The 19,552-nt window shown below is 42.1% G+C and overlaps 1 protein-coding gene across 2 annotated transcripts in view; it reads left to right on the top strand.

Annotated features, from left to right (window-relative positions):
- Positions 1–19,552, top strand: part of vps41 (VPS41 subunit of HOPS complex) — a 181,061-nt gene that overhangs the window by 90,015 nt on the left and 71,494 nt on the right. For both annotated transcript variants that reach the window (XM_067980957.1, XM_067980963.1), the window contains exons 7-11: positions 2,642–2,707; positions 10,912–11,031; positions 12,241–12,387; positions 14,256–14,322; positions 18,537–18,634. In XM_067980957.1, coding sequence (XP_067837058.1) covers positions 2,642–2,707; positions 10,912–11,031; positions 12,241–12,387; positions 14,256–14,322; positions 18,537–18,634 — 498 coding nt within the window. The remainder of the gene's footprint in view (positions 1–2,641; positions 2,708–10,911; positions 11,032–12,240; positions 12,388–14,255; positions 14,323–18,536; positions 18,635–19,552) is intronic.

Here is a 19,552-nt window from a genome sequence, read left to right as displayed (position 1 = left end):
CTCATTGCTGTTTGTGGGACCTTGCTGTGTGCAAATTGGCTGCCTTGTTTCTTATATTACCATAGTGACTACACTTCAAAAGTACTTAATTTACTGTGGGACATTCTGACATTGTGAAAAATGCTATATGAATACAAGTTCGTTCTTTAATGTCAGTACCACCTGGGCAGGTACATCATGAATTAGATGCAAATTAAGACTTTGATTGTACTGGCCCAGTGCTCTTGATAGCAATAGCTGCAGGATATGAAACGCAGCTAATAAGGGCAGTGTTATATTGGTGGCTTCCCATGGATATGAATCACACCCCGTTGTCTATACAAGCATCTGGGCCAAGAGTCACGCTGAAAATGTTAATGTTCTGAAAGGGCAGGAGTGCCCACTTTTTCAAAAGATTGAAGAAAAGAATAAGTTTTGCAAAGTTCCCAGGGGATCCAGTGGACCCAGCTTCAGTGTATTGGAGTTATACTGCACGTGGTGCAGCATGAAATGACATTCCCAGCAAATTCTCTAACCACTTCCCTTCCCTTCCGGTTAGATCAGACCTTGATTCCAGAGTTATGCTGCCACTTTTGCATTAGTGCACAGCTGAAACCACAGCACATCAGCACAAAAGTGCCAGCACCAGAAAGCTCCCTGTGGTTTGTATCAAAAATTTGTCTTGGTACCAACCTTGGAAGAGTGCCTCCTACACCAGTGTGACATTTTGATCCCCTCATACCCAGCAGACGTTTTATTTTCGAGTTTGATTACCAATTCAAAAAATAAAAAGCTTGCATTTATATAGCGTCTTGTGCCATCTTGGAAACATCCCAAAGTGCTCCAATTAATTACTTTTGAAGTGTAGTCACAGTTATTGTGTAGACAGAAGCAACAGCTGTTATACGCACAGCAAGATCCCACAAACAGCAATGCGATAAATGACCAGATAATCTGCTTTCGGTCACGTTGATTGAGGGAAGAATGCTGGTCAGGATTCTGGAGAAGTCCTTGCTCTTTTTTAAATAGTGCCTTGAGATATTTTAATGTCTGCTTGGTCAGGCGTACAAGACCTTGGTTTAACTTCTCATCCAAGGGATACCATCTCTGACAATGTAGCACTCTCCCTCACTGACGAACTGAAGTGCCAGCCTAAATTAAAACTAAATTATTGCCAGTTCTGCACTGTGTTCTTATCTCTGCACTGAGACTTCTGAAACACAATATGCACAGGACCCTTAGAGCTGGCCGAGAGATAAGAATGTTGTGCCTCAAGTCTGGCTGAATTCAAACCCAGGTCTCTGGTGAAAAGGCAATGTGATAACACTCTATGCCACCCAGCTCTTCTAAACAAAAACTGGCTAGTTAATCATTAATCTTTGTAATGGCTTGGCTTTTAAAAAAAGCACAGATATTGAGAATCCTAAATTACTGTATGAGATTTGAATAGATAAATGTTATTAGTAAAATGTTCTGTTGTGTTTCTCATTCATTCACATTTCTTGCTGCCCCATACAGCAAGCGCCATCTGTTAGTCAGCTGAACTGAATGCCACGAGTTGGTTAAATCCTCCGTTTTGCCTGCCTTCCTTGGGAATGTGCATGCAGATCACTGCTGTTAAGGTTGGGAACTCTCCATGTTGGGAATCTCTTGAAAGGAACCCACACTCTGCCATTCATTGCTGTACCCCTGAGGCTAGTAAGAGTTTTATCGATTTTCAATCTTGTGAAAAGCTGAAAATCTATTGAAGCGGAGCTAATTTGTAACCACTGTGTAGTAACAGAAAAAGGTTGTAATTCAGTGATTAATTCCAGAAAATTCTGTAAACATTAGTCTCCTGCTCATATACATACCTCGTGCAGCAGTAATTGGTCACGTAAGTAGATTAAGTTTGCTTCACTAACCACCTGCTTGCTGGATGGATTTAGGAGCAATTCCTGCAGTGCAACAGTCGCCTTCCCCTGACAGCACACGCATTGTAAGAAAATGTGATAGCTGAGGGAAATGTGTAGTGCAGAGGATTACTTATAAACTACATATAAGTTATCACTCTGTACTCTTCTTCACAAATGAACCATCAAGTGACATTTACATTTTTACTGCTTTTCTTACCAACCCCTTGTTTGTAATTTGGCGTGATAAAAAACGAGAGTTCAGTGGGGATTGGAAAAAACAAACTTGGGGAGTTAAAACATTCTGTATGCATGGTGTATACTTCACAGATATACACTGATCCTGATGCTCCCAAGTGGATGCAATGAAGCAGGTAGGGTTTTCTGACGTAATTACAGTGAGTTAACTCCAGCACAGGGAGACGTACAAAGGACTCCACGGGAGGAGTATTGGAAGTAAGAGTCTAAGGAAAAACCGGAGGGAGCAGCCAACTAATGGCAGTCAGTCGTTGTCGGGCTAAGGATGAGTCATTCCAGGTATATTCCCCGAACTCCCTACCAAACAGCAGTATGGGAGCAGCATCACCACACGGACTGCAGTGGTCCAAGTAGGTGGCCAACCGCCACCTTCTCCGGGTAGCTAGGGAAGGGCATTAAATGTCGGCCTTGCCAGCGACACCCACATCCCATGAATGAACTTTAAAAAAAAAGTGTGTCGTGCAAGTACTATTAGTCATGCTCAGTTTGATTTTGTTTTCATTTTATTTTAGATAGTGGCTCTTCACCCACAGTTTGGCAGATCCAGCAGCAAGCAGTTCATCACAGGGGCAAACAAGGTAAGCTTGTTGATCTGTGTCTCTGAATTCTACTAAATGTGCCAGGAACAACCAAACATCAGAACTGTAATTTCTTTGTCCAGTTAACTTAATAGATGCTTTGAAGTGCACCTATTGTTGCTTACCATGCCACAGCAACAACTGGCATTTATGAAGTGCTTATCAAGTAAAAAGAGGTATCTTGAGTGGTGTACAGGACGCTGGACACTGAGCGGGGCAACTGGGTAAGAAAGAGGGTAAGGGTGGGGCAAATGCATGGTGGAAGAGGAGGTTTAAATGGGAGGGAGTGGCAAGGCAAAAATGGTGGGATACAACTTACATAATTATGACTTTCATTTTGCACAGGATAGTTGACCTTTTAGATGGATGGCTGAATTAAGCGACTTTCTGTATTTAAGGTTTTGCACTAAATATGCAGATAAAATAATAACAACAGGAAATATGTACTGTTGCAGCTCATTAAGATTCACATTCTGCTTAGTTAGAAGTTTGTCAAAGGATGTAAATTCACACTATTTGTAATTCTTCCTTTAGTCTGCCAGGGAGTGAACCAACAGCAACTTGCATTTATCTAGTGCCTTCTAACAGAAAAATGCCACAAGGTGTTTTGCAGGCATGTAAGGAAAAACAGACATTGAGCCAAAGGAGAGGAGATTAGGGAAGGTGACCAACAGCTTAGTCAAAGAGTGGATTTTAAGGAGGGCTTAAAGGAGATGAGGGAGGTGGAGAGGCAGAAGGGCTTGGGGAGGGGATTAGAGAGTGGGACCGACCTCAGCAGTTGTACGCATGGTTATTAGTGGCTGGACAAAGGGAGGGGGATGCAAAAGGTGCGAGAGTCACAGGAATAGAGAGTTCAGGCAGGCGGGTTGTAGGGCTAAAGGAGATTACAGAGATAGGATGAAAAGATTTAAACGCATGGATGAGAATTTTAAATATGAGGCATTAAAGGGATTGGGAGCCAATATAAGTCAGCGAGGATAGGGGTAATGGACGGGGGAGACTTGACGCGGGACAGGATTCGCGCAGCAGAGTTTTGGATGAGCTAAAGTCCACGGAGGTTGAACGATTGGAGGCAAGCTAGGAGAGCATCGGAGTAATGGAGTAATGAGTTGACATAGGGCATGGACAAGGGTTTCTGTGGCACATGAGCTGAGGCAGGGGCAGATGCGGGCTATGTTACAGAGGCAGAAGTCCATGATCTTTGTAATGGAGAGGATATGAGGTAGGAAGCTCAGCTCGGTGTCGCTAAAGATGCAGAAGTTGCTAACTTCATTGGCTGTAAAGTGCTTTGGGATGTCCTGAGGTCATGAAAGGCACCATATAAATGCAAATTATTTCTTTCTATATGAAAACTTTCCAGAAACTATTAGAAAAATGCACAAATATTTTAGTTTTGCAAATTTTGAGCTGAATATTGAGTACTTTAGCACTGAATCATGGAAGTTTCCTGAACAGTGGAGTGGACGTCATAGCAGAACAAACTGCTTAAAGGTTGAAGTGGTTTAAGTAACAAGCCAGACAGACAAGAAAAAACTACTGCATTGTAATAAAAACTCAATTTGACTGGTAATATTAGCTGTAAAGTGCATTGGGATGTTCTGAGGTTTTGAAAGGCACTATGTAAATGCAAGTTATTTTTTTCTCTCTGCAGCATTCCCTTTCTCCATCCTTACCTCACACACCCTACTGCCAAAAACCCTCTTCGTTGGCCCCAGCCTTCAGAAATGTTCCTCTGACAGGCCTCCTGAGCTCCACACTACATAAACATCAACTTATCCAGAACTCCACTGTTTACATCCTGCCCAACTTGCTTACCATCCCTGTCCATACTTACCTCTATTGACTTCTCCACAGAGTTCAAAATTCTGTCGTCCTCATTTGCAAATCCTCCCTACATCAGTGACCTACTCCAGAGCAAGTACACGCTTCTACTCTTCTAACTCCGGCTTCCTTTGGACATTCCCTCCCTCTACACCACCTTCAGTCGCAGGCCCTTCATCTATCTGCAGCTGTCTTCCCAATTCCTCTCCACACCTTTAAAAGCCTCCCCAATGAATGCCTCTATGTCTAGTCCTTTGGTCAGTTCTCCCAATCTTTCTCCAGCTGCTCGACATCTGATTCCATCTCTGTAAAATCCCTTGGGACACTTGCTACGTTCAAAGTGCAGTATGATGCAAGTTGCTATAGAAGAAAAGCTAATACAATTGGCCGAGAGTTGAGGAAGCCTTAATGTTGTGCTCATGTTACTCAGGATCAATTGGTAATAAAGACTTTTCACAACTTAAAAGATTGGAAAACAGGATATTTCTACAGTTCTGAGTTGGGGAGGCTATTTACTGTAGTAGTTTAATGAAACCATACTTTATGTGAAGGCTACAGGAATTGGCAACATTGCTTAATCTAATCTTGAAGTTTAGTTGACATCTACACCTTGCTTATTATTGATTGGATCTGACCTAGCATTCCTGCCAGCTTGCAAAACTGTCCTGTACATACCATATATGGTGTAGCATTGTTTTGCTGTGTTTTCTCTTATTTTTAATCTGTACTGGTTGTTCCTGTACAGCAGACAAGGTAGGTGGAAGGAAAACAACTATGCAGGAATACTAGTGCATCTAGGGGAAGTGGAGTCCATGTGTGGTTTTTTTTGGGAGGGAGGTGTTCAATCCTTTTTCTGCCTGAGTCTTTGTTGCTTTATGTCAATGGTAAGCCTAATGAATTTGGAGTTCAGGAGTTATTGTTTCAAATGGATATCCAATTCAGCTGAATAAGTTAAATGAGCCACAAAACTCACAATTTATAATATGGACAAAATTAGGGGATTTTCACATCTTTCAAATTTCAGTCTCACTACTCGCTTCCAGGTATCATTTGTTTCATATATTTCAACAAACTTGGCTCTTGATTCTTTTAATGATGGGCATGCATGTTTGGATTGGTCTGCAAAAGCTGTAGTGATTGACTCGGGAAGCTGGGATTGTTCTCCTTAGAGCAGAGAAGGTTAAAGGGAGATTTGATAGAGGTGTTCAAAATTATGAGGAGAATTGACAAAATAAGCAAGGTGAAACTGTTTCCACTGGCGGGTGGGTCAGTGACTAGAGGACACAGATTTAAAATAAATGGCAAAAGGACCAAAGGGGAGATGAGGAGAATTTTTTTTTGAGTTATGATGACCTGGAATGCACTGAAAGGGTGGTGGAGGCAGATTCAATAGTAACTTTCAAAAGGGAATTGGATATATACTTGAAAAGGAAAAAATTGCAGGGCTCTGGGGAAAGAGCAGGGGAGTGGGACTAATTGGATAGCTCTTTCAAATTGCCGACTCAGTCACGATGGGGCGAATGGCGGCCTCCTATGCTGTAAGAGTCTGTGATTTGCGACCTGGAGCAGTTTTAGTAAATTGTATGCAAACTAGTACAGGTTGTTGTTCCAAAACAGCAAACTATTCTCAATTAATTGTGATCTTAATGCTGATTTGTCGGTCAGATAGGTACCCTGCCATAACTCACAGCAGTGCAACTGTTGACACATTAAAGCTCAGCTTCCACTGGTAGTGATTTCAGGGGTTAATTTTTAAACCTCAGTCAAGTCAGGGGGAAAAAAAATGAGTGTGCCGGGAATATATAAATAAAAAAAGCTGAATTAAAAATGGAAAATACTGCAAACAAACAGCAGGTTAACCAGCGACCGACATCTGGGAAGGAAAGGCTAATATTATTTTACCTGCAGTTGTGTTCTTTTTTAAATACTGTTCATTGGTAATAACTTCCAGTTTTGCCAAAGGGTCCACACCTGAATCATCAACTTGCCTGTTCTCTGCACAGATGCTGCCTGACCTGCTGAGTGTTTCCAGCTTCTTCTGGTTTTGTTTAACATTTTGTGTGTAGCTTAAGGCAGAACTTGTGGTTGGAGATTTAATAGAGTATAAGAAGTTTGCTTCTGTATCAGCACCTTCTAGAGATTAGATTATAAAGTGAATGATGATTTCCATAACCATCCTGATCAGTATTTTATTTGAAGGCTGCATTTTCTTAGCTTAATCATGACATTGAGTGGCATTTATAAAGCACTATCAGTCAAGTAATTTAGTTTGCATTTTAAAATAGCCCATTCCATTCATCGAGGCCTATGAAATCTTTGAAAACCTACTTCCTGAAATGAAAAGAAAGAAAGAATTTGCATTTATATACCATCCTTCTCAATCTCAGGACATCTCAAAGTACCTTACAACCAATTATTATTTTTAAAGTGCAGTCACTGTTGTAATGTAGGAAACGTGGTAGCCAATTTACGCACAACAAGGTCCCACAAACAGCAATGTGATAATGACTGGATCATCTGTTTTAGGTGTTGGTTGAGGGATAAATGTTGGCCTGGACACCGGGAAGAACTCCACTGCTCTTCAAAATAATTGTAAGGAATCTTACAACACCAGGTTATAGTCCAACAAATTTATTTTAAAATCACAAGCTTTCGGAGATTATCTCTTTCGTCAGATGAATGAATGAAAAGGTTCTCAAATCGCATATCTTATACTATGTTGGGACAGCATCACACCAATCAAAAGGTGTCGTTGTTATTCAAACAGGCCAGTCACGGAGAACAGCACGTCCCAGTACACTAGATATACATTGTGTCTATTACACAGGCAGGCAGAAAGAAACTCAAAATGGCAGAGAGAGAGAGAGAGAGAATTTTAAAAAAACATATAATTTTTTTCCCCCTTTTTGCTGGTGGGGGTACGTGTAGCGTGACATGAACCCAAGATCCCGGTTGAGGCCGTCCTCTTGGGTGCGGAACTTGGCTATCAACTTCTGCTCGACGATTTTGCGTTGTCGTGTGTCTCGAAGGCCGCCTTGGAGAACACTTACCCGAAGATCGGTGGCTGAATGTCCTTGACTGCTAAAGTGTTCCCCGACTGGGAGGGAACCCTCCTGTTTGGCGATTGTTGCGCGGTGTCCGTTCATCCGTTGTCGCAGCGTCTGCATGGTCTCGCCAATGTACCATGCTCTGGGGCATCCTTTCCTGCAACGTATGAGGTAAACAACGTTGGCCGAGTCACAGGAGTGTGAACCATGTACCTGGTGGGTGGTGTCCTCTCGTGTGATGGTGGTATCCGTGTCGATGATCTGGCATGTCTTGCAGAGGTTGCCGTGGCAGGGTTGTGTGGTGTCGTGGACGCTGTTCTCCTGAAAACTGGGTAACTTGCTGCGAACGATGGTCTGTTTGAGGTTGGGTGGCTGTTTAAAGGCGAGCAGTGGAGGCGTGGGGATGGCCTTAGCGAGGTGTTCGTCGTCATCGATGACATGTTGAAGGCTGCGGAGAACATGGTGTAGTTTCTCCGCTCCAGGGAAGTACTGGACGACGAAGGGTACTCTGTTGGTTGCGTCCCGTGTTTGTCTTCTGAGGAGGTCTATGCGATTCTTTGCTGTGGCCCGTCGGAACTGTCGATCGACAAGTCGAGCGTCATATCCCGTTCTTACGAGGGCGTCTTTCAGCGTCTGTAGGTGTCCATCGCGTTCCTCCTCGTCTGAGCAGATCCTGTGTATTCGTAGGGCCTGTCCATAGGGATGGCCTCTTTGACGTGGTTGGGGTGGAAGCTGGAAAAGTGGAGCATCGTGAGGTTGTCCGTGGGCTTGCGGTAGAGTGAGGTGCTGAGGTGCCCGTCTTTGATGGAGATTTGTGTGTCCAAGAAAGAAACCGATTCTGAGGAGTAGTCCATGGTGAGTTTGATGGTGGGATGGAACTTGTTGATGTTATCGTGTAGTCTCTTCAGTGATTCTTCGCCGTGGGTCCATAGGAAGAAAATGTCGTCGATGTATCTGGTGTATAGCGTTGGTTGGAGGTCCTGTGCAGTGAAGAAGTCCTGCTCAAACTTGTGCATGAAAATGTTGGCGTATTGGGGTGCGAATTTGGTCCCCATGGCTGTTCCGTGTGTTTGGGTAAAGAACTGGTTATCGAAGGTGAAGACATTGTGATCCAGGATGAAGCAGATGAGTTGTAGGATGGCGTCTGGAGATTGGCTGTTGTTGGTGTTGAGTATTGATGCTGTCGCAGCGATGCCGTCATCGTAGGGGATACTGGTGTAGAGTGCCGAGACGTCCATCGTGGTGAGAAGTGTTTCTGGTTCAACTGGTCCGTGGGTGCTGAGTTTTTGTAGGAAGTCTGTAGTGTCGCGACAGAAGCTGGGGGTTCCCTGTACGATAGGTTTCAGGATGCCCTCGACGTATCCAGAGAGGTTCTCACACAGGGTTCCGTTGCCTGATACGATAGGACGTCCGGGTGTGTTGGCTTTGTGTATCTTTGGGAGGCAGTAGAAGTCTCCCACGCAGGGAGTACATGGGATGAGAGTGCGTAGGATGCTTTGAAGGTCTGGATTGAAGGTCTTGATCAGTTTGTTGAGCTGGTGGGTGTGTTCTTTGGTTGGATCTGCGGGTAACCGTCTGTAGTGTTCCTGGTTGTCCAGTTGTCGGTATGCTTCTTTGCAATAGTCCGTTCTGTTCTGTATGACTATGGCTCCTCCTTTGTCCGCTGGTTTGATGACGATGTTTCGGTTGGTCTTGAGAGCGTTGATGGCGTTGCGTTGTGCTCGGGTGACATTCTGGACTGTCTTCTGAGTGCGCCTGATGAATCTGGCATTGACGCATTTCCTGACAGCTTGGGCATACATGTCAAGCTGAGGGTAGCGACCCTCCGGAGGAGTCCAGTTTGACTCTTTCCTCTTCGGTTGCTGTACCGTGGATCCCTCTGTCTGCTGTTCTGGATCAAAATAATGCCATGGGATCTTTTACATAAGAACATAGGAAATAGGAGCAGGAATAGGTCATATGGTCCCTCAAGCCTGCTCCGCCATTCGATAAGATCATGGCTGATCTTATACCTCAACTCCACTTGCTTATCCTATTCCACATTCCTTGATACTTTTGAGAGGGCAGACGGGGCCTTGGTTTAATGTCTCATCCGAAAGACGGCACCTCCGACAGTGCAGCACTCCCTTAATCCTCCGCTGGAGTGTCAGCTTCGATTTTGTGCTCAAATCACGAGTGGGGCTTGAACCTACAACCTTCCTACTCGAAAGGTGAAAGCGCTGCCACGGAGCCATGGCTGAAATGAAGTGCTGACTCTGGTTTGCTATGCAGTATAAAATCTGTGTAAGGTAGCACAGAGTGTGGAAATATCACAGCAGCAATAATGTGTGTGTGTGTTTCTGTCAGCGATGGAAGTGAGCACTCTGGTTTACTCGATAGCCTTGGCCATTATGGGCATCTCACCGTGCTAGAAATAAAATAAAATTTTTTTTAAATGTTCCAGGTAGGAACAGTCAATAAAACAAATAGAGAAAAATGAAACCGTAGAATGACACATTGAGAACCAGATGAGCAGAAAATGAAACTAGGGATGGGCAATAAATGCCGACCTTGCTAATGACGCCCACGTCCCAAGGATGAGTAAAAAGAAAACTTTGCACACAAAGAACGCATCATCATCCAACTCGGAAACATCACTGTTTAAAGGTGGTAGAGGAGTCTGGATAGTGCATACTGGTTGGTTTCTCCACATTAAATAGTTGGAGCCAAGATAACAAGTGAGGTCTCTCTTTTTTGACATGGATTTAGTTGCATTCCTTTCCTCCCCCGTTTGTCATCTTTCCTTTTTCACATGCATTTTCTTCTCGTCTGGCTGTCAGTAACCAATGTGTCATTCTATGGTTTGATCTTTCTCTATTTGTATTATTCTGCCCTCTTGTGGTTGTTGATGCTACAGATGCACTGACTGTTTCTATCGGGGTGATGGAAACAATGAGGTGTACAGATTCAACGTTACAAGAAGAAATGCTGAAAATAGATGTTTCTAGAAAGCTGCAAATCCAGTCGAAAAATTCAATAAAATTAAAACTAATTAAAAATAATGGAAAGAATAAGTCCGAGTTAACATTTGGCTCTAAATTTAGATTTTTAAGACTATATTACAAGTAATAGCTACAACACTGATAACTCTAAAAATCCTTTTCCTATTTTTAAAGATGTATCTCTACATTTACATGCCAGATGTTTGAATTTAGCAAAGATAACTCACAACTGAAAACAACTTGTGCAGAAGCTGTAGGAATTGTATTTTGACTTGATGCTATTCTGACAGTAATTTTTCTACTATTTCTCCCTCCTCCCCACCAACACCCTCCCCCCTCCCATTTTTCCTGCCAGTTGCTGCTGTATGAACGGAACTGGTTAAACCGGTGGAAAACGACCGTATTACACGAAGGAGAAGGCACGGTGACCAATGTCAAATGGAGGGGCAACCTCATTGCGTGGTCAAACAGTGTGGTAATGAATTCTGTTGCTGTACTAATAGTATACAGAAACTTGAAAAATTGTCACTGGAACAGAGAAGGGGTTCAGCCAGCCAGCGCGGACACGATGGGCTGAATGGCCTCCTTCTGTGCCATAAATTTTTTATGATTTCTATGATTAAGCTGGAACTATCAACTGGAGCTGTCTGTCCCATTTCCATTTCTTTGCTCTTTCCTTTCATCATCTTCCTTTTCAAATACCTTTACAGTTCTGTCTTTAAATTAAGTCTCTGCCTCAGTAACCACGTGTGGTAAAGCATTCTATGTTGTAATAAACCGGTGTAAAGAAATAGTTTTTTTCCGACTTTCCCTTTTGTTCTTAGTGATAATTCTAAATCTCTGCCCTCTTGTTACTGATTCGCCAACCAGTGCAAGCAGCTTTTTACTATTTACCCTCCCAAAAACCTTACATAATTTTGAAAACAGTCATTAAATCCCATTTAACCTACTCTACTCCAACTGTAAAAAGCTCCAGTTTTTCGAGCCTTTCTTCATAACTATAATTTTTTATTCCCAGTATTATTTTACTGATTCTTCACTGTTCCCTTCTCATGGCTCTAATATCCTTGCTGTAACGGAGTGGTCAAAACTGCATGCAATATGCCAATTGTAATCTAACCAATATCCTGTACAAATTCAACAATACTTACTTGCTTTTATATTCAATGGCCCAGGTATCAAATGTTTAGATGCAGCTTAAAAGAATACTGCATTAATGAGACAAATAACAGTGTCTTCATTGCTTCTAAAATGTCCTTAACTTTGTGATTTTAAAGGTGACATTCCTATTGGAGTCATAGTTTCAGTTTTGACCCCCTCTATGTGCCCATGATATTGGTAACTGAGAACATATCAAAGCCTGATGGGGTATGTTTTTTGTTGGATGGAAAGTACAAACTGTTGTGACCACTGGCCCCATGAGCATCCCCTTACTTGAAACATCTGGGCTTTGCAGGCCAGCCTTTTAAATATTGATTGGTCTTAATTCATCATCATCTCTTTTTAAAGAAAGAACTAAGCCCGTGGGATACATCAAGAGGTTAAGTACTTTATGATGAAGTGGTTCTACTCCTTCTCACAAGAGCCGTCTCCTTCAGTGTTGTGACTCATTTCAATGGAAAACCCCTTTTCATTTTTTTAAAACTCCTCTTAGATCGCACTCAGACTATTCTTCTTTCTTTAGGGAGTCAAGATATATGATGCTAGCTCAAAGCAGCGAATCACAAACATATCTCGAGACAATACAGACTTTCGTCCTGATATGTACCTCTGCAGCCTGTGCTGGAAAGACAACATAACTCTCATTATCGGCTGGGCAACATCTGTTAAGGTACGTTCTACTTAATATCAAAGGCAATATTGTGAAGGTTTTAAATTCTCCCAAAAATATGAAGATAGATCAGTTGGAAATATATCGCCGTTCCTTCATTGTCGCCTGGTCAAAATCCTGGAACTCCCTTCCTAACAGCACTGTGGGAGAACCGTCACCACACGGACTGCAGCGGTTCAAGAAGGCGGCTCACCACCACCTTCTCAAGGGCAATTAGGGATGGGCAATAAATGCCGGCCTTGCCAGCGACGCCCACATCCCGTGAACGAATAAAAAAAAAAGTTACGACAAGTAATCTTAATGTCCATTCATTTTCTTAGTTGTGTTTATTATTTTGAAAGATTCTTAATCTTCAGATTAATGAGTATATTATTGTTGGAAGCCCTTAATCGCTCACTGCATGAGCAATTAAGGACTGCAAAAATGCAGACTCCGTCCCACAGTATAAAACGGCATAGCTTGGGCAGGCACTTTCTCTACATAAAGGAAGAAAAAATAGGTGATCCCCCTTTCCCTGGCCTTTGTCAAGCGTGTCCTTGTGACCAGTAGATAGCAGCATTGGATGAGACCTGGAATCAAGTCTTGCATCTGCCCTCTTGGCTGGTGATGTTGTTTGCGGCATGACCAGATTTCAAGTTAGAAGGGAAGGATAAGAAGTTACGTATCCACCCCTCGCAACAATAGACATTTCCTAATACGTGCAGTAGACATTATTGTAAATTTCTAGTGCTCAGTAAGAATTTTTAAAACATTTATTTTGCTACAGCAAAGCTGAAGCAGTCAAAAGAAGAGTGATCCGCCAGTGAAATCAAAAGTAGCTCATAATAAATTTATTTGAAACATTTTAGATTTTCTTTCCCTGGCCATTTTCCTAGGAGTTGCTTAGAATACTTAAATGGAAAATAAAACTGAATAGTTTACAATTTGTTGAAGTAAAAATCCATTCTGCTGTTTCTCTCACAGTCCCCGACAGCAAATGTTACTGCATGTGATTTATGGCGCGTTTTAAGTATTTTTGCCAGTAGAACCATTGGTTTGCAATGCTTTACATCCTGCTGCCTGGAGAGATTTGTTGAATTACAGGTTATTTGTAAATTCAATAATTTTACTTTACCGCCCATATACTTGAAGGGGAAGGAAAGTCCATGGCGATTTTATCTTAAATTTCCGTGGCTTTTTTTTTGGGAAACACCAGTTTTCTCACCATGGAAACCCTCAAGAAGTTGTCTCCTTCCCTGCTAGGCTGCTCCAATTAAATCTGTTACAGGGAGCGCCCTGGCCTGGCTCCGCTGTACACAGCAGGAGGGGGACTTGACTTCAGAGCGGCCTGAGAGCTGGCCTACCTCAGGGTTGGTGGTGGAACACAGCTACAGGCTGTGAATGCGGATGCTGGAAGGAGAGTTACGTTTTAGGGTCCTGTGGAATGGAGGATGTGGTGAGTTGGAACATGTTCTTAAAAAGCCTTCAGTAAAAAGCAATCCCATCAATGGAGAAGGACTTTTTGCACCTGCTGTCTTTACTCCATACTATAGGTCAAAGCAGAAGCAAATTGGGAGATATTGAAGTCCCGCATGATGCATCCATATATAATACAGTAAATATTTTTAATACGCCTCTGTTAATGAAACATATTGGTATTGACATTTTTGTGGTGTCTACCCACTTAGAATGTGGTGTTATGCCACTCGCGTGTTCTTTAGAAGGCAGTTAAAGCTTCCAAACGAATTAGAAAGTAACCTAGGATGGAGCAATTTGTTTGGAACACATCATAAATTGTACAGTGCTGTGGCAGGTAGCACTCGCTGATTAAGAAGAGAATCCTTGACTTAGTGTTTAATTTGTAAGGTACCTTGTTACTTTTTTTTCAGGTATGTGTGGTGAAGGAGCGTGATCCGACTGATCTAAGGGACTTGCCCACTCGTTATGTTGAAATCGGTAAGAATTCTCTTCTCTCAAATCAGTCGCAATTTTGTTTTGACATATTCAGCACATCTTTGTGAAATAGTAACTCCAGCAGTGGCCAGTTGAGATGCTTGCAGGAGTAAGTTCTTGACACCATGCAAGTATTTTTTTTTATCATGAATATAATGCAATTGTCAGTTTAGATGAGCTTTGTCAGGCTTTCTTGATGTCCCAAACCTGGTTGTATTTTTCGCTTTGCATTTTAATGCCCTGTCTATTATTTTCATATCACAGGGCATATGTTCTAAAACATACTAAATTTGAAGTGGTTAAGTGCAAACAGTGCTTTTGGATGCATTTATAGAAGGTTTACTTAAAATTCAGAATACCCCAAGGATTGATTCTTTCCTTCTTTCTTGCTCCCTAAATAAGATTAGTAAGCATTACATGATTGAATCCAACACCCAGTGAGCCACACGGACCAGTAAGGTGCCTTATTTTATCCCCATTCAGTGCTGATAGCTGGTTCCAGCCAGAATGGTAGTAAAAATCCTATAATTGGCTTCATTGTCCTGGAATAAGGAGGGAGTAAATCCATCTACGAATGCAGTGGGACTGGGCAATATATTTCTTCATACTCATCATTGATGGGACAAAAGGAATTTTGAGTGTGCGTCTCTAAGGAAGAGGACTGGATTGCCGTTATTCCTTCTTTCTGAGAAATAAGAGTCTGCCTGGTAGCCCAGCTTCTATCATCTGATGTAGAGCCAGCAAGAGTAGAATCATACAGCACAGAAGGAGGCCATTCAGCCCATCGTGCCTGTGCCAGCTCTTTGAAAGAGGTATCCAATTAGTCCCACTCTCCCACTCTTTCTCTATAGACTGCAAATTTTTCTTCTTCGATTTTTAAAATATATATATATCCAATTCCCTTTTGAAAGTTTCTATTGAATCTGCTTCCATCACCCTAACAGGCAGTGCATTCCAGATTCTAACAACTCGCTGTGTACAAAAACATTCCCCTCTTCTCCCTTCTGGTTCTTTTTCCAATTACCTTAAATCTGTGTGCACTGGTTACCGACCCTCCTACCAGTGGAGACAGTTTCCACAGAAATTTGAAGGTATGTTGAATTTTGGAGAGGAAGTACACAGTGGCAGTGGCAGGGCACACAGTGCAGGAGCATTTGATGATGAGAAGTACATGAGCAAAACAAACACTGAGAAGTTATGTTCACGCCAAGAGATCGTCTTGATGGGGGTTTATTGCTGCAGTTCTTCTGCATATGTGAAAGACCCACAAGTCTGAGTATTGTAAGAATTAATCGTTTGTAATGGTCTTTGGACACACCAGTGCAATGTTCTGTTTTACTGATGCACAATTAAGCCATTAAATTAAATTATTCCTCATTCAACATTTCGCACTTAATTTTGGGTAGATGGAAGTCTAGATTGTCAGCAAGATTATTTGCATGGGCTCAGGATCGGGATGTTTTGTACCGTATAGAGACTCTGGCCTGATTACCTGGTTTGTTCCTGGTTGGCACTTTGTCATTTCTCATGCTAAAGATATCCTCTTCACTGGTTTGTTGTTTTTCAGAGAGTCATTTTCAACATTTTTCTCTTTTTATTAATCATCTGATCATCACAACAAAGGCCTTTAAACTCTGTGCAAAATGCACTCGAGCATTTCTCCTCATTGGTGACCATGATCAGTGTTTGAAATGTCCCTTTTCAAGCATGGCTTGAACGATTGCTAGAGACACTTGGGTTTTCTGGGTTGCACCATTGGGATTAACTACAGAGCTGCGAAGTTTATTTGGGTTTTTAATAGGTCCGAACTTTTGGACTACTATGAGGGAAGATGATGCACTGCCTTCTGTGACTGTACAGGCTGCACCAGCCAGTTCAGAATCCTTGTATGTTTGATCAGCTGATCCTAGTTTTCTTTTCCTAATTTAAATATTAATGTAGCAAAGCCAGTCTCCAGGGTGGGGGCTTTGTGCTTTGGGGGGAGAAAGGAGAACCCTGTGCTCCTAGAGGGGGGAAGGTCCAAGTTGTTGGACTCTTGCTTACTAAAACTGCAGATCCAGTTACCCTGCCACTATATTCATGGGGCAGAATTTTTGCATTGAAGGGCATCTCAATTCTGGTGTGTACTGCACCAGATCCTTTTAAGGGAACCTTTTGGTTGAGCTGTCATGTAGACCACTTTTCTGTAATAATAAGCCTTAAACCCGAGTGCAATCTTCTGCCAAAAGTATGTCAGTATGCTTGGCTGCATATTTCTGGTCTGCCTGCAGACCAAGGTCATTGAGTAGCCCTTAATGAGAAGCAGTTGCTTTAGTGACCAGGTTCACTGTTTGCGAACGGTCTGCAAACATGGTTATTCTAGGGATGCCTTGCCGTACCACAGGCCAAGTCAGGCTCTAGCACCAGCTGGGGCTCTTATAACAAAGCATCATACCAGGGGCTCAAGTGTCATGGCTCTAATGAGCTGGATGGGTTAAAAAGAAGTTCCACATTTCTAATTGCTCATACACATTGGCATTGCTCCAACCCCACGTGAAGAGATCTATCTCTTCAGGTAATACTATTCTAGCAAAAATAGCCCAGGCCTGTGTCCAAGAGCCAAGTCTTCTATTAGGGTTCAGATTATGATCTGCCACACCATCTCTGTTATCAATAACTGATAAATTGCTACGTCCCTGAAGTGCATGTTGCGGGGAGGGGAGAGCACACAGTCAAAAGGTATGCAGAATGGATTGGGTAACTGTGGAATTTAGCCAAGTCCATACGGCTGTGACCCGGCGGTAATGTTGGATGTTCATGTTCTGTCCTACAGCAATGCTCTGGGTATTTCATCAAAAAGTGACAGGAGTAATTCTTTATCCCTCCATCACTGATGCACTTCAGATTGGGCTTTGGTATAAGAACCATACTTTCAATCTCTTGCCCAATCACGTGGCATGGCCAATGTTATAACGGAATAGTCCTGTTAAGTTGCATGACTGAGTGACTGACTCACCACATTCTTGAGAAAAATAGATCTGTTTGCAACTGTGAACAGCAAATATCTCACCAAATCCTGCAGAAGGAATAGAGACATAGAAGCTCAATGGTCTACATTCTTGTGGGAGCCTGAGTTCCAAGTGCCTTTATCTGATCCCCAATGCTACAAAAAGTGAAAATAGAGAACATAACTTTGATTCTGGCAACCTCTTATTGGCCTTGAAACTAGCAGTTCTTTGACACTCCCACTGCTGGGCATTGGGCACTGTTGAAGCACTCTCACTTCTACATAGGAGCCACTTGCTGTTCGAGTCAGATGGTCAGTTTCTCAATCATTATTCAGAGGCAATGATTGTTAAATTAGAGATCCATTACCCGCTCTGGTGGAGATACAGGTAGGTTTCTGAGGAACCTTAAATGGAAGACATTTAGGCTTAGTCCTTGTCCTTTCAAATGTAAACACCACCATAAAGCTATTCTTGCAATTCTCCATTTTTGTCTTATGTTGTTAGAGGGCATGTTTTTTTAAAGAAGTAAGATGACTACAGGTATATAACCTTCCTGGGATACTACAACTGCCAAGTGTTATTTCAATGTGACTGCAGATAGTGAAGCCTATGTTGATATTTTTTTTACTTATAGACTATGGAACTCTCCATTTGATAACGTGACTCAAATTATTTAAAATAACCCAATTTTTCACGTTTTAATCCTGCTCGGAGCTCTCCAAATTAATTGAGAATATATTCAGTCTTGCAGCTAAAGGGGACTGGTGTCAGTTCCCTTTTTAGAATTACAAAGTTGAAGATCTTCAGACACAGCAGCTTCAGTGCCCTCTACAGGACATGCATTGTAACAAGTGTGAATTGAACACCACTTCAGACCCAATGGGTTTTGCTTGACTTTATAAATGTAGTAATACTTGATTAAAATAGTGATCCACTCAGAGGTTTTCAGTATTTAGAATCTTACAGTGCTTTTAAGAGACATAATCTTACCAAGGATGAGATTAGGACACATAGAGCAAATTGGTTTCAGCGGGGATCTAATCTCATTGGAGAGTCCGCCACTGCTTTTTCTCTTTTGGCTCTCATTTGTCTACACATGATTTCCAATATTCATTATGAAATGAGGGCACTAACCGGGATGTACCTTAAGTAAACTATAATGAAATGTTCTTTGCATCTCTGCAGATATAAAACTGGCTGTGATGTGCAACATTTTTCTTTTCTTTGCAGTGTCCACCTTCGAGTCGGAGTTTCACATCAGCGGACTTGCACCGCTTGGCGAACGTCTAGTTCTCCTAATGTATGTGCAGGAGGTTTTGGAACAGACGGTAAGGGAGCATCTGAAAAGTTTTGATTAAAAACTGCAGTGAGAGGGGTGATGAAGTGTAGGGTAATACTTACTGTTCATTGTGTATTGATCTTTTTTTTTTAAAAAAGTATAAAATTAACGGCTTTATTTTACAAAGATCAAATTTCTCAACCACACAAAGACCCGCCATGACATCTCTCCTTGCTGTCAGATCACTGTATGGTGTCGCTTATGTGACCAAGTTTCACATGAAAGTTAAGTTCAAAGTTGAGGGATTCCGGGTAAAACTTGGGAATGGGTAAGAAACTGGCTGATGGGTAGAATGGATACTTGTTCGAGGAGTTATGTTGAGTGTCGGGGAGATGAAATGCTGATAAGGGTGCTCCAGGGATTGGTGTTGGAAGCCCCACTGTTCTTAATTTACATCATTGGCTTGGATTCAGAAACTCATGCATAGTGGTTGAATTTGCACATAATTAAAAAAAATAGGAAGGTAGTTGACTGTGAGGAGGCAGCTTGGGAAGTACAAAATGAATTGAGCAAAATATGTTAGTGGGCAGGACAATGGTAGATGAAACCTAACGTGGGCAAGTGTTTTACAAGTAAGGATGGCTGCTTATCAGATCAACTGAGTAAAATCAATGCACCAGCAAGTGGCTCAGATTCACAAGAGGAAATAATTTCTCTGTATCTACCCTATCAAATCCTTTTAACATTTTAAACACCTCAATCAGGTCGCCCCTCAATCTTCTATACTCAAGGTAATACAAGCCACGGTTATGCAACCTGTCTGCATAATTTAACCCCATAAGCCCTGGTATCATTCTCTTTGATTGCCCTTTTTCACTTTCTTGCTGTTTTTCCTTCCACCTACCCTACTCAAGTTTTTTTCGCTATCCCCACCCTATAAAGTGCTCCGACAAACCTGTCTTTTTGT

Source organism: Heptranchias perlo, chromosome 3 (genome assembly GCF_035084215.1).
Source record: "Heptranchias perlo isolate sHepPer1 chromosome 3, sHepPer1.hap1, whole genome shotgun sequence".
NCBI lineage: Eukaryota > Metazoa > Chordata > Chondrichthyes > Hexanchiformes > Hexanchidae > Heptranchias > Heptranchias perlo.
This window is presented reverse-complemented; position numbering and strand designations above follow the sequence as displayed.